Below are 15009 nucleotides of genomic sequence, written 5' to 3' on the forward strand. Positions count from 1 at the left end.
AAATAAAAGAATAGTTCTTTTAAAGAAAAAATATTAAACACTTGTACTGTTACTAATAAAATAAGTTTATTTGTAACACGCAAATCAAATAAATTAAAATGATTTTGGATTTCAATAGTGCCAGTAGAACATTTAAGTACTTAATGTACTTAATACACAAGTCGATCAGAAAAGAGTTGAAAAATTCCGTAACTAACTAAAACTCAATCGCAAATTGGCATAATGCGATTCGACTTTTATTTCATACCAGAGCGATGTTTTTTGTCATATATTACACAGTAAATCATTTTTCTGCTATATTTTTTTGCATATTGGCTTAACAGTTTTTTCAGTTAACACATGTTTCGGGACCTCTAATTCTTCAATTAGCTTAATGTATGATACGTTAATTCGGGTTGAACATCGATTGTGAAGTTTGTTTCTTTCGGATTAGCTATACTATACTGGTCGACGCGTTGAACTCTAATATAAAATAATATTCAATAAATTGCTTAGTTGGTTAAAAAATAAAATAAATTGCAAGTACAGGGCGTTTATATCGTAATACATTTCATAAGTAAGTATTTGTTATTCGTTCGCACTGATTCCATTCACTTGGGATGAAACTGGAAAAAATAGGATACAAACTTTTTTAGAAACCCACTTGGGAATGCTTTAAAATTAGGTTGGTTGTTATGTTGTTAAGACTTTAGGACGTGCGATTACCACAAAATAAAATATTTTCTGTTTATCAGCTCTCTGCAGCCATGGATTGAGCTGGGTTTTTTTATCAAATAAGTATACCGTAACCATTCAGCAACGAAATTTATAAAATTTTATCAGTTTATCAGAAGAACAGAAATTAAAAAGTATATTACACAAAAGCTGTTGAAATGCCAATCGAGTTAGATTAAAGTTAAATAGGAATTGCAAAGTGGACCCTAATAATATAATATAATAAATAATAATAGAATAGAACGTATAATACACAAGAACCTAATTGCATATGAAAGGGGAAGAACAAAAGTTCACGGATTGGAGGGGATGGTGTGGGATAGGATTACTTGTTTAGTACCATTCTAATTGCGAACTCATTGTTTGTATATGAATTACATTTTAAGCTCCTTACTTCATTAACTTACGAGTATTTGCTCGACAGATAATTCATTCTGGAAGAAATCTGGAACTGTAGAGAAAAACGAATATCGCGCTATCAGAAAGTGTCTGACTAAGCATGATCGTAATTTAAAAACAATTACAGTATAAACCGTAAGCGATTGCCTTCATTTATTAGTAATGCATGAAATTTAATATTAGAAAATGTCAGCAAAATAAAATAAATTACTGTATTGTTAACTTACATCGAAATGATGAGGTTCTATATTTGACAGGTATATTTGGTTTGATGTATGTTCACCGGTTACTAGACACGGATGGAATTGATGGATTTAAATTATATACTGTTTAGGTAGGTTCCGCAGTTTCTAAAGTTAAGATATAGGAATATATATTGACGAATAATACACCATTTAATAGATAATTGGGAAAAACTTTAATATAATTGGTTTATTTGGCGAATAAATAGTTATACTTATAATGACTAAAAACTAAATAACAAAAGTAATAAAAACTCGTAAATACTGCGTATAAATGCATGCATTAATATTTCCGATGTCGTTTTAGTCGCTAGCATATTCACAAAGGAAAATTGATTTTTTAATCTATAAAATACACAAAATAAATAAATGATATCCTGATTAATATTTTTATAATAATTCAGAGATTAGTTTTTTCTATTATATACTATCATACAATGCTTCCTTCTTTCTTCCTTGTCTAGATGTTCTTGTTGATTCCCAAATGAATATATTAATCTTCTTAAAAAATATTCAGTTGGTTATATGAAGAAATTAGGTACCTGCATTTTAAAATTCGAGTATATTTTAGAATGTTCGAGTATTTAGTAGCTCTTATTATTAATTATAAAGTTTGTGTCCACATTTTTTTAGGTCCATAAGTTAAGTAAAAAGTAACACTCCGTATTTGTCTCACTGCTGGAGAAAAATTTTTTCACACAAATTTGCACGTTTCATTTTGCTGCTTATTGTACCACGCTGTCCTAACACAAATTGTGGATGCCTGTGCGTCAGAATTTTATCTGATGCATGATGAATTAAAAACATAAATGAAGAAAATAAAAACAGAAGGTGCTTGCTCGGATTTGAGCCTTTTATCTTCTGTTATAATTCAAGTGACCTAGCCACTGGGTTATCTACTGACTCTTTAAAACGATATCATAAGGAAAATATGCTCTAATACAAAATATATTGGAACACTAAATTACATAAGTTGATATATTAAATAATATTTCCATGTAACTTCACATATCAATCACACTGACACTGTCAAATCAGTCTGATCCCTGCATACAAATGATGGGGAAGACCACGATTGGCTGCGTGACCTTGTACATACAATTATTATTCAGTAACGGACTGTATTGTGTCATGATCCTCAAATAGTAATGATGAGCGATTATCTTCGACAGTATTAACTAATAACATTAACATCCGACTTTATGCCATCAGAACTACATAAGTAACAACCGTAGTTAAATTCTCAGATCTTGTGCGGCTTAAAAAAAACTAAATAAATAAAAATTTTACTAAATTTTTAGTCGATATAAGGTTTAGACTAAATTTATTATATTTTTCTTCATTTACAGACTTTTGCGTGCTTACCCTTTTGAGTAGCTATGATACAATTATTATAGACTACACTTGATATATATTATATATACCAAACAAGTATTAATGTATCACAAAAAATACATAAAAGGTAATTTGATAAATATTAGAAAAATAGCGGAGTTTAATAAGCAGAATTAATACATTCATATTAAATGTAGTTGTAATAATCTATCTTAGATCATTTATCACCAGCCAAAACAGTACTATTGTTCGAAATATGTAAGTTTTAAAATAATCGATCATCAGCATAAAGTTTATATCACCATCGTTTATTTAAATACAGAATAACAAAATAAATGCTTTATTCGTAATTGTCGATTTATAAAATGTCCAACCAAACTTATTTATATGTTTGTATATAATGTATACAATCAGAATATATTTAAATGACTGCCTCATTGCTCTTGTGGTCAGGACGACATCATCATCATAAATAATAGATCACTGAAAGTTATCACGCATTTTCGCGTATGAAGTGTGCAATAATGAGATCATAATTATTATTATTTTATCATGATGCAGTGCGAATTTATTTAATACCTCCTTTGTCAAACAGCCATGTCAAGGTTTTTGTAATGAATTTAATTGAAAGCATAAAGTGCCATAAGGACTGACAATGCTTTAATTAAGGATTCCAATCTATTAATCAATTTAAAATTTATATATTATTAAAATAAAAGGTGTTAAATAATAAGAAATAAAAACCTCTATTTATTTAATTATATATTATATTTATATCTTGAAGAATAAATAAATAATATTTAGATTTCTTTCTCGACATCACATTTTTTTTTCATTATTATTATTAGCGCAAAATAAACACTGATAATATTTATAAAACTATATTGTGTGTATTATTATGTTTTAAAATATAATCATATCACCCACAGCCTAAAGCTACGTTTCGACTTGGTCCATGAGAAATGAAATTACTACTAAACAAACACAATTGTTGCATAACGATGGCGATTAAATAAAATCGTTTATAAAAATCGTAAATTAGTAATACGCTAACGGGTAGGAATAAGGGTAAGCGTAGGCGTATGGGTACGAGTAGGCCAAGGGAGTGTTATAGGATGCGACGTAGGCAGGCGCGTAGTATCCGTAGTCGACGAGAACTTGAGGCTTTGCGGAAACTGGTGCTACAAAGAGCATTGCCGCGGCGATGAAAAGCAACATCTACGAAGAAAAAGTAATTTTGTAAGTACTTAAATACATTTTATTTAATAAATAATTTCCGGTTTCTATTTTCAAAAAATGATTTGTCTTGTATATTACGGTACGGTCTGATATATTTGTCTACATGACGTAATTGAAAAATGACCTTTTAAAAACTCTTTCTTGACTTTCGAAGGTGCATGTATGTGACGTATAGGAACAACATTACTCTCTCGTTGCGCAAAACGATTCGTTACTGATCTAAAATAACGATTCGTAATACTCAATACAATATTATAGCAAATTATAGGTGTAGAGATAATATAGTTGATTATTATGAAAGTTTTATTTACTGATTGTATATTTTAGTTTGAGAAAAAGATTATATTGATTTTCTTGCCAGTTTTATCATCGGTAGAATTTTATTTCCACACCGGAATTACATTCAATTGAATTCTTCTATCAAAATATACCTAGTAGATGCAGATATAACCATCTGCATCTACTAGGTATATTTTGATTATGATTTTATTATTATAGTTTTAATGAGGCGCAATCTACCAAGGCGATTCCATTAAACAAAACACGAAGAGAAATAGTTCACTTTTAGTTTATTTTTTTTTAGTTTATTTAAAGAAGTAACTCTAAGCCCAAAGTTGACTCAAATGGTTTAGCCATAATTTTCCTGGAAAACTTTTTAATTTTATCATATATTATATTCATGTAAATTTGATTCTTCAAATTTAATAGAAACCAAACGTGAAAAGTACCCTTCTAAACAAACATATTATACGTATAAGAGAGGTAATGTATATCTAATAAACATAAAAAAACCTCCGCCTTTTTTTGAAGCCGGTTAAAAATTAACAATTCCAACCATAGTGGCGTTCAATATCTAGTTTTGTATGAAAATCAACTGAAACAAATGTCCTTTTCACCTATAAAGTCACCACTTTCATTCCATTAACTAATAACGCAAAATGTTTTTGAAAATTTAATTTGTTAATTATTTAATCTAAAAACAATCAAAATAAAAATTCTTACCAGTTTGAACATGTTGAAATGTATTCAAAATCCGTTTCGTTAAAACAACAACGTCGAATCTAGAGACACTAGACAGGAATGTTGTCAGCTGCTGTGACTATAATACTGTTTGATCCTAATCCCAATTCTTATATATACGAAGAACAATGTCCCGTCCGTGATTGGAAAAACTAATCACCACACCGTCTTGGACGTTCAATGATACCGGACATCTACCTACTATACACAATGTCACATTAAACGTTAAGAGAACTATGTCATTTCCATATTCAACCCGGATCACCGTAACAATAGATATGCCTACGTGAAGGACTCAAAAGACATTTATTTTATTCGAGCAAACAAGGAACATGGACAATAAATATATAATATGTATGTAAGTTTGTTGTACGTTACTTACGCTTCTTATATTGTCTGTTAGTACGTATGTACTCCGTACTGTCGTGATTGTAACAAAATTTATTACTAAAAGATATGAAGACTCAGTTGAGTCTGAAACCAAAATACCTTATCTTTTATAAGCTTATTCTTATTATACCTTTTATTTTATTTTTTATAGCAGAAGCACTTAGTTTATACATTTATATTAATGAATTAGAAAGTGTTTTAGTTTGACCTTAATAAAAAATACTGCATCAATATTCATAAAACTTACAGCAGAAAAAGCAGTGCGTTTCGGAAAAAGTTGCATAATTCATGGCAGACAAAGTCAACCAACAGTTTTACTTTTAGTAATATAAAAGGGTTTCACGTAGTTCATTTAATTTCAGAATCCATTTATCATATCTACAATCTTATCAATATACATATTTATGTCAATTTGGAATGAAAACAAATCCTCAGAATAAAACAATGCTATTGTCAGTGGCAACCTTGAAACGTATCGGGTTTTTACATTACAACTTTTATGGCTTAACATTTTTATATTAATTAAAGAAAAAAGAAATAAGATTACCAGATTGATTCAAGTTCATTATTATATATATATATATATATTCGAAGTTGGCATATAAGCTATAAATGTACAGGCAGATTTTGTACGTTTTATATAAATATAAATAGTAAACAATAGAGTCAAATGGCCAGTAATGAGTCTACAGTTTATATAAAAAATAACTCATTGTATAAAATTTAAAAGCAGTTATTATCAGTCACACCTAGCCTTCTCAACTTCTACCTAAAATAATATGATATATGTACTTAGTTCTCTTTTTAAGTTCTTGAACTCACTCGTATTACACACAATTTTAGTGTCTGAAATAAAGGATTACGCGTATTAGACAGGCATAAAATAATAATCTTTAAATAAATAAATATATTGTGTGTAGAAGCGAAATACCACTGACTCTGACTGACTGACGATATCTCAGAAATTATAGATGTGCTTGTCTTGGTATCCCATCAAAAACATAAATGTAAAAATGAGAGCCAAGTTAAATATTATGATATATATTATACCTTGGTTGTTGTCTTCAACGTCAAAAGAAGTGAGATCTAAATTTGTGCCAAGTTAAATAGTCCTTTCTGAAATTTATTTATAACTACATAAAATATCATTTCTTCTTATAACTTGGGGTAATATATTGTTGCCTAAGGTCTTTACCTTTATATTGGCCTAATTATCTACCTGCATGCCAAATTTCAACTTTGTAGGTCACCTGGAAGTAGGTTATAGGTTTGATCTATAGGTCAGTCAGTGATAAAAATGACGATTTTTAGACGTTAATATCTAAATAACCATTTGAGATGCGTTTATGAAATTTAGAACACATATGTATTTCGCGAGTCTCAATATATGAGCCATTTGACACATTTATGTCAAATAGTTTTTGAGTTATGAGGAGGTCAGAAGTGGCTCCAATCCAAATGGTTCGTGTAATATTACACACGGTGCTGCTCGCCAGTTCTGTTACTAGAACTTGGCTGACACGCTACCGCGTGTCTAGATATAGCATTGTTAGTCATATCACGACTTAAAACGGTTACTAAAAAAGGATTTTTGCATATTTCAATTTCAAACGGTTTGGAAATGAGAAGCGTAACTTTGCATCTTTGTGTCGAGACGGGAAGCTAGTGAAATATATTAAAAGTATTCTAAATTTAATAAATATAAGGTATTTTTTTTTCATCCGTTAATTTTTATAAATCAGTAAATAGCTAACTAAAATTTAACATACTTTCAATGTATAAAATGTTTTATTTAATAGGACGACGATGCCGCAGGAGTGTAATAGATGAAAATTCTGACAAGTAAGAAGCTTTGAATTATTTTAAGCGCTCGCCGCCAATTTTGTGAGTGCGAAGTCCTACAAGGGTGGGTTAATTACAATGTTAGGAGCGGGTTTCTTTTTTAATTTTTTTATGAACTAATATAAAATATATTAAAGTTTGAATAAGACCTAGCAATGAAATTGTAATAAAGAAAAATACTTAAATTAAATCAATACTTAAACTACATTTTCATTTTGTATAAAAATAATATAGCAAGGTTTTTACTATCCTTATACCAAATGTCTTCAGTAGGTACACATTTCGTAGTAGTGTTACTTCGAAGTGTGAGTACAGTACCTACTAAAAACTTCTGGTAAACATTGAAACAACTTTAAATATACACATTACAATGGATAGATCAAATTTAATCTGTTTAGGGTTGCTTTATATCTAATTAGTATTAAATATTGTTGTAGCAAATATTTTTTAACTAGTACATAGGAGCAGAAGCTGCCGTGTTTACATTACGGTGTAATCAACCATCATTAAATTACTTGTAAAGAATCGATAATATATCTATAAATATATCGCTAAAGTTCGTTTAACCTTAGGAGATATATATAACTAAAAAAAATGTAGAAAATCGTAGGTCTTTAAAACGCCTACACAAAAGTCCGCGATAGTATCTATCTATCTCTTTAGGTCAACTCATTATAACTTTTTTCTGTCTAAGTACTACAACTAACTGTCTATTACAAATTAATAAAAAAATATAGGTTGTTTGCGAAGCTATTTTCTCCAATTAATTTTTAATCCTGATTGGATGATTCGAAGATACCGAAGACAATAAAATTACTATTCATATTTCTTATTTATAAAATATTTATATTATAAAGTATATTTACTTTATAATATAAATATTTCTTATAACTTAACACTTTTTTGCTAAGCGCCCTCCTCATTTTCTTTATCTTAATATGTATGCGTTCACACACGCATACATATGCCATTTGTATACACGGTTCTTATACCAAAATAACATTTTTTACAATTGTTCTGTTTGTCTGGAGTTTGACGGGACTTTCACTGTTAGATAGCTGATGTAATAAGGATTAACTTAAGCTAGACTTTTATATGAAATAATAATAAAGTTACGCTGCAATGACCATATACTGTCGAGTACGGCGCGCCCTCGCAGCCCTCGCGCCGCAGTTACGTCAGTTTCCTCCCATTAAAAATTTTAATTTTTGATGACGACATTTTTTTTAAATTAATAACGATTTTTACTATATGACTAATAAAATATACGTATCTAAATATAGGTACCTACCATAATTTAACTATTATTTTGAGTGGATGTACATGTGTATGTAATAAATCCGATGTTTTTCCTAAGATATTTATGTTACCAGGTTGATGAAATATTTATATTACATAAGTAGGTATTCATTACACAATCTCCCAGATATTTCACTTCATCACAAACAAGTAACCTCTGCTATCATTCATATGGTATAGTTATATTAACTGACATATCCTAATACGATAATGAATTTCTACACACGTCCTACTAATTGAGGCCAATTAAGTATGCGTTCATTTAAGACTACCCATGTGCCTAAAACCTTCAATGTGACTTAAAGGTTTTGAAGATAGAATAATTAATACCTAGGGCTCTCTCTTTGCAGAAAAAGTATTTGTATTTAACTTTTGATTTTCACCTGAGCCTTTAATAAACATTCATTTGTTATAAATTCTATTGTAAAATGTACGGTAATTTATTATATTTAGTTTTGGACATATATTATTATTGTAATAACTATCATGTTATTTTCATTTGGATAGTAGCAAATTTATTACCTAGTAGCTAATCCCTTGTCGATTACGTCACTACCGACGAAGATGTAGAAAATTATAAGCTTTTTGTTTTCCAAATGTTTCTGCAAAACAACCTTTTGTTGGCATCAAGTTGTTGTTGTTTCAGTTTCTGTCATTTTTAAGCTTGTGTGCGTGTAACAGCGTATGCGTGTATAAGCACAATTAGTATAGTCAAGCCAATCGGTACAAAGCATCGTGATGCTATTACATTATTTTTTCCGTATATATTTTCTATGGGTTATATTTACATATTCATTTATTTCATATTGTATAGAAAATAAAAAGGCATACCAATTATAATAAATTATAGGAATAATTATAATATATCGGAAATACACACTAATATAAGTAAAAAAAATAAAAACTTTGTGTAAAATATTAAAATTGATTTTCACTCATAGTACCGTAAATATTACGATTCTTGCGATTTGTTGAGTAATTTTAATATAAAATTTTGTCGTAAAACTTTTGTATGATAGGCAAATTCTACAAAAAAAATATTTCTCTTTAAGGACACTGATCTAATTATAAATGGCAATTAAATTATGAGTTCATAAATAATGAATACAACAAATTAAAGACAACAAGGTTTTTTATTTGTTAATTTGAGGTAAGTTAAAGTACCTAATAAATGCGGGGTTCCTGCTTCTAAACAAACAATATTACAAATTCAATTTAATTGAGAACCTCATTTTCATTACGTCCTCGGCGTGAGTGGTCGGTGCGTCATGCCAATTTGAGCGTTGCGTTTCAATGGTAATAGATCATGTTGAGTTTTTTTAAGTAGGTAACTGATATTAAATTACTATGGGCATCGCTTGAACATTCTTACCCTTCTCAATAAGTTATTTTAAAATGAGTCCCATGTTAAAAATAACGTTGATTAATAAACAGATACTCTACTGCCAAACTTCAATATTTAGTATATCTGTTTTCTAGTTCGAAGAGTGAGTGAGCCAGTGTAACTACAGACAAAAAAAAGCATATAAAATTTTGTGGGACATTGGTGACATTGTCTATGAGCGGTGGTAACCGCTTACCATCAGGTGGCCCATGTGCTTATCCGCCTACCTATATCCTAGAAACCTGATATATTATAATAGCAGATCTAAGTTAATCAAAGTAATTAATAAAAACTTGATCGAGTCACAGTCCGTCAGGTCAGATATTAAATGCGATAAAAAAGGCATACAATATTTAATAGGCTAGTTCGTAATGTTTGCCTATTCAATTAAATATTTTAAAAACCTTAGGCTTTACATCATAGCGTAATTATTCTTTAGCCTACCAAATAATGAAATTCTCAATTTTAGAAAGTCATTTTGTATTTAGAAAAATTAAATACGACAACTTCACTAAGATTTCTATAAAACAATATAAAAAGTAATTCCTAATAAATGATTTTAATTTATTAATTTTCCTAAGGTTAGTGGCGCATTGGTTTTGTAAGAAATAGTTAACAATTCATAAGGCTGTAATGTCTATGGGTAGTGGTGATTTATCATCAGGTGGCTCGTAAGCCTACCGATACCAAAAAAAAAGAAAAACTATAATCTCATGAGCACCTATAAAAGTTTTCTTGCAATGTTTCTAATATTATTAACCATTTCAATTATTTTCAAATATTTTATGACCGTAGAAGTTCAAGAGTGATACCAAATGCTCGTATTGATTTGTTTTTTTAATTTTTTATTTTCGTTTATGGTTATTGAGCTTTCAAGTTTCAACTTACTTTTTTGTTAACGTTTAGTCTACCTATGACAATGTTAATTATAATATTTTGAAAATTATGATTATTACTACTATGATTTTACTACTTCAAATAACAACATTTATATTTGTAGATAAAGGAAATTGTAATAAAAACCTTATACGTACTTGTAAATCAGCTAGATAATCTTATTCATTCTGTGCTCACTTATTACTTTATAAAAAGTAGATTTTATATATAATGTTTGGATAGTGTACATAATGTCCGAACTTTCGCTGTTAATATTTAGAGTCAAAAACGTCACTTCCCTTATAATTATTTCCCTAAGATATTTTAAGCTACGCAAAACGGATTTTAATGTGGCTTTCATCAATAAACAGTGTAATTCAAAACGAAGATATATATGCATAACACGTGCATATTTTAGTAGAGAAAAATTTCAACTTTTCTAGTTTATTTTTGTTCTTCAATCTAAAATGCCAAGACGGATAGCAAGGACTACCAGTAGGGTATAAACTATAATAGTTAAGCAAGACTTATAAACATAATAGTGATAAAGTACAGTAAAAAGTTGTTTATTTAAGAAGTTATATCGTTTTCACATTTATAATAAACATGTACTCAACATATTGAATTAAAATATGAAATTTTGTAGCAAATGATTAAACTATTACTTTATTTTAATTCCTTTGGTTAGTTTAACTAGTTATTCTCCTGAACACATAAGTCCAGGTATGTTCCGAGAGCCACGAGCTTTTTTTGGGGAAATAAAATATTTTTAAGCAGATATGACAATACTCTTTGTTCTTCATTGGTAGAACTTTTAAAAAAATATATAGGTACATTTAATTTACTTGTTATATCAATAAAAATAAAAACAATTATTTAAATCATATATTGTTTTAATCGTCGTCTAATTTTTGTCTCGCGTTGCGCTTATTTAATTTTCTCTTCTTAAATTCAACTGGACCCTCACCCAGTGACTCTATGCGCTTTTCTTTGAATTGTATAATCTCTGGTTCCATCACTACGGGTGGCGGAATAATTTCCTTTTGCGATTTTGGTAATTGCAAGTCGATTTTCACCTCTGGTCTGAAAACAGAGATGTTGTAAATAAAAGTAATAATTTTATAAACACTGATGACTTATTCCATGCGATATGCGAACAATTCTGCTATATTATACACTACAAACAGCTCATATAGTTATAGAATCATATTTCTTTATTTATATTGCAGCTACTAAAATCCACTTCAATTTAACTTCGAAAGTTCTAATAACAAACGCCATCATTTCATTCAAGTTGATAAGTTATAGTAAAGGTTGAGTGAGCCGGGGCAATAAAAGGTTACATTTAACATTATGGTTGGTTATGCGGATGATGAGTAAGGAATAATTTGTATTTCTTACAATTTATATATTAAGGAACAGAGGTGACTGTTTGACCAACAAGAAGTCCATTTGATAAAAGTAAAAGTAAGCCTACAAATGTCCCACTGCTGGGCTAGGGCCTCCTCTTCTTTTGAGCAAGTTTGATTTATTCCACCAATGCATTTTGGTAGATACATAATTATGATATGTCTAATCTATTGCGACCTTAATAGGAGAAAAGCAAAACAAACTTTTGACATCAAATTGACGCGATATCATTGGTCGAGAGCTTTTTTAATCTATGATACTCTTGGCGAAAAAATGGCGTCTTAAACGTCGACGAAACTGTAATCGGAATTTTGGAAGTAAAATTAAGTTGGATGAGTAGTTAAGTGTAATAGTAATATATTATAAATAAAGATATATTAATCAAAACTCTTAGAAGAGCAAAATATAGCAAAGTTATTAGCAAATCACATGAAATACGTAAATGTCAGATTTGTTTATCTTTATTCCTACTTCGATTGGAGTGGGCTATTTTCACAGCAACATCACTAGGTTTGTTTAATCTAATATTTTATTGTAATTTGTGCATAATTTATTGTTTGTTCTTAACAAACTGTATTTTTTATAAATCTAATATTATAATTTACTCACTCTTTCACAATCGGTTTCCAAGACCCATAAGGTTTACTGATAGGTGCTGGTCCAAAATGTACAGTCCGACATGGTGGAGGCTTGTCTTTATCAACAGCTAACTCTCTCATGCTTTCTCTTGACATATGAGCTTTAACTTCCATTATAGCTTCTTTTTGCTTCTGTTTTCTAAGGAAAATATTTTTTACTAATTATAAAGGCATTATAAAAAAAATACTTCAGACCAAAGAAGCAGTGGAAGAAACTCAATTGTATCTTTCTTTTTATTTTAATTTATTATTATAATAATGTTTCATTTTTTTTTAAATGGCCAGGATGCTACTATTTTAGCTGCATATGTTACAAATTATAATAACCTTAATTCATTCTTTAAGGATTATTTTATGAAATTAGAATCGTACATAGTATAAAAAGTTGTTGCTTATTTAATTACATGTAATTTAGTTTTTCTTGTAAAACTATATTAAAAATACATTTTCAGAATTTTTTATTATTACTCTTTTCGTAATTCCTTCACCTTAGAGCTTTGTATTCAAATATTACTTATACCAACATAAACATTAATTATTACTTTATTCTCTTCTCACGCTTCTGTGTCTCCTTCTCCTTTTCTTCTTGCTGTGCCAATGATATATAACTATCTGGAGGGTCCCAGGTTGTCTCTGAAATAGAGATATACACAGAGTATATGATTTCTTCAGTTACGAATATAAATGACAATATAAATCCTAGTAGATAATAAAAAAGGGGTAAGATTAGTAAGTCCATTATTGATTACTTGTTTAAAGTTTATTTTATGGAGCTAAGTGTAGTTTCAGTTGCAGAGTACAAGAGTGCCAACAATTTATATAGGGCAATATTCGGACAGAGGGATGGTCATAACCCTTTGTGAAATATTTTTTAAACAATGAACAAACTCATACAAAATACACAGCATAAGGATATTAGCTTAGTTAAGTCATATTCTATGGTCAAAAGTTTTGATTTACTAAATTTAAAATATGTTTTTTATGGAATCATCTTTATTATATTGACAGTTTTTACCATTTGTTTGAGTATTCCAGAAGTATGTACCATCTTTCTCTTCATTTTTAACTTCTTTCCATAAGGGTGTTTCTTTTGTGCTAATGTTATTGGATACCACAATATCTTTACTATTGTTTCCACTTACTTCCAACATTTCATTGATGCTCTATAAGATAAAATAATATTATCTTGAGTAAAACTAATAAATTAGTAATAATAGCAAATTTGCTAATTGTATTTACATTATAATTACACTAAATTGTTGTCAAGAATGGTATGTTCGTTTATAATCATATTAGTAACCCATACATACAATTATTCAAGAGGTGTAATTAAATATAATCAATATTTACTTGTGAAGTTAGGTCAGCATTATTCTGTATGTCTTTCAAGTAGGCAGTCATCGCAGCGGCTTCCATTTTTTTAATATCATCTTCGATTTTCTCCTTCTGTTTAAATTCCTTTGCACTTCTTTTACTCAGTTGATTAATATGCTTCTTAACACTTTCTTTGTGCTTTTTACCATTTTCATGGAATGATACAGACTAAAAAGATTTTTTATTAATTAATATCAACAATGGTCGAAGACTTGTTTACGGAAGAAATACTTACAACTTTATTGTCAGCAAACCAGCATTTGCAAAATTCGCAATATTTACGATCCTGCGATTTCCAGTATGTAGTCCTTAAATGATACAAAAAACACAATAATATTAAAAATTTGAATACACGTTAAATATTTGACAATTGTTTGTTCCATCAAGAATAATTATATTATTAGGTTTACTTACATGTTAAATAATTACAATTGCAATTGTTAAGTAAACTATTTACTAATAGGACTGAAAAATATAAAATACAATAATTAATAATTGAAATTAACTTATGAAGTTGTAGAAGTAATGTCACTTTTTGACAGTTCATTCATCAACCTTAGTTAGATATTACAGAGTATATATATACAGGTCAAACCATCCAACAGATACAAAGAAAATATAACAGATTCTTCTAATTCTTCTAATAATGAAATAAATGCACATAATTATAAATTCTAGCTACACGATGTGAATTAAACGATGTTATCATTGTGTAATAAAAAAAACTTCAGTTTGCAGGTATCTTATATTATGTTAAATAATCTTTATAAACATGTATAAATAAATGATTGAATATATATTTAATTATTATTATAAAGAACGCAGAATATTAAATAAGTTTTACTTA

General features: G+C 28.8%; 1 protein-coding gene across 1 annotated transcript; it reads right to left on the bottom strand.

Annotated features, from left to right (window-relative positions):
* Nucleotides 1–11622: 11622 nt before the first annotated feature.
* LOC125066576 (WW domain-binding protein 4) lies at nt 11623–14707 on the bottom strand. Its single transcript, XM_047674708.1, has 7 exons — nt 14577–14707; nt 14398–14470; nt 14139–14330; nt 13804–13951; nt 13331–13421; nt 12760–12927; nt 11623–11823 (listed from the first exon to the last, which is right to left on the bottom strand). Coding segments are annotated over exons 1-7 (864 nt in total). The 5' UTR covers nt 14579–14707; the 3' UTR covers nt 11623–11633.
* Nucleotides 14708–15009: the final 302 nt, after the last annotated feature.

The sequence above is a fragment of the Vanessa atalanta genome, chromosome 9, assembly GCF_905147765.1.
Source record: "Vanessa atalanta chromosome 9, ilVanAtal1.2, whole genome shotgun sequence".
Classification (NCBI taxonomy): domain Eukaryota; kingdom Metazoa; phylum Arthropoda; class Insecta; order Lepidoptera; family Nymphalidae; genus Vanessa; species Vanessa atalanta.

Excerpts from the sequence above, each read along its gene's own strand:
- LOC125066576 (XM_047674708.1), bottom strand. Across the intron at positions 14,331-14,397 it reads GGTTTGCTGACAATAAAGTT|TCTGTATCATTCCATGAAAA; the intron begins GTAAGTATTTCT and ends AAATCTTTTTAG. Across the intron at positions 12,928-13,330 it reads AAGCGTGAGAAGAGAATAAA|AAAACAGAAGCAAAAAGAAG; the intron begins GTAATAATTAAT and ends TATTTTCCTTAG.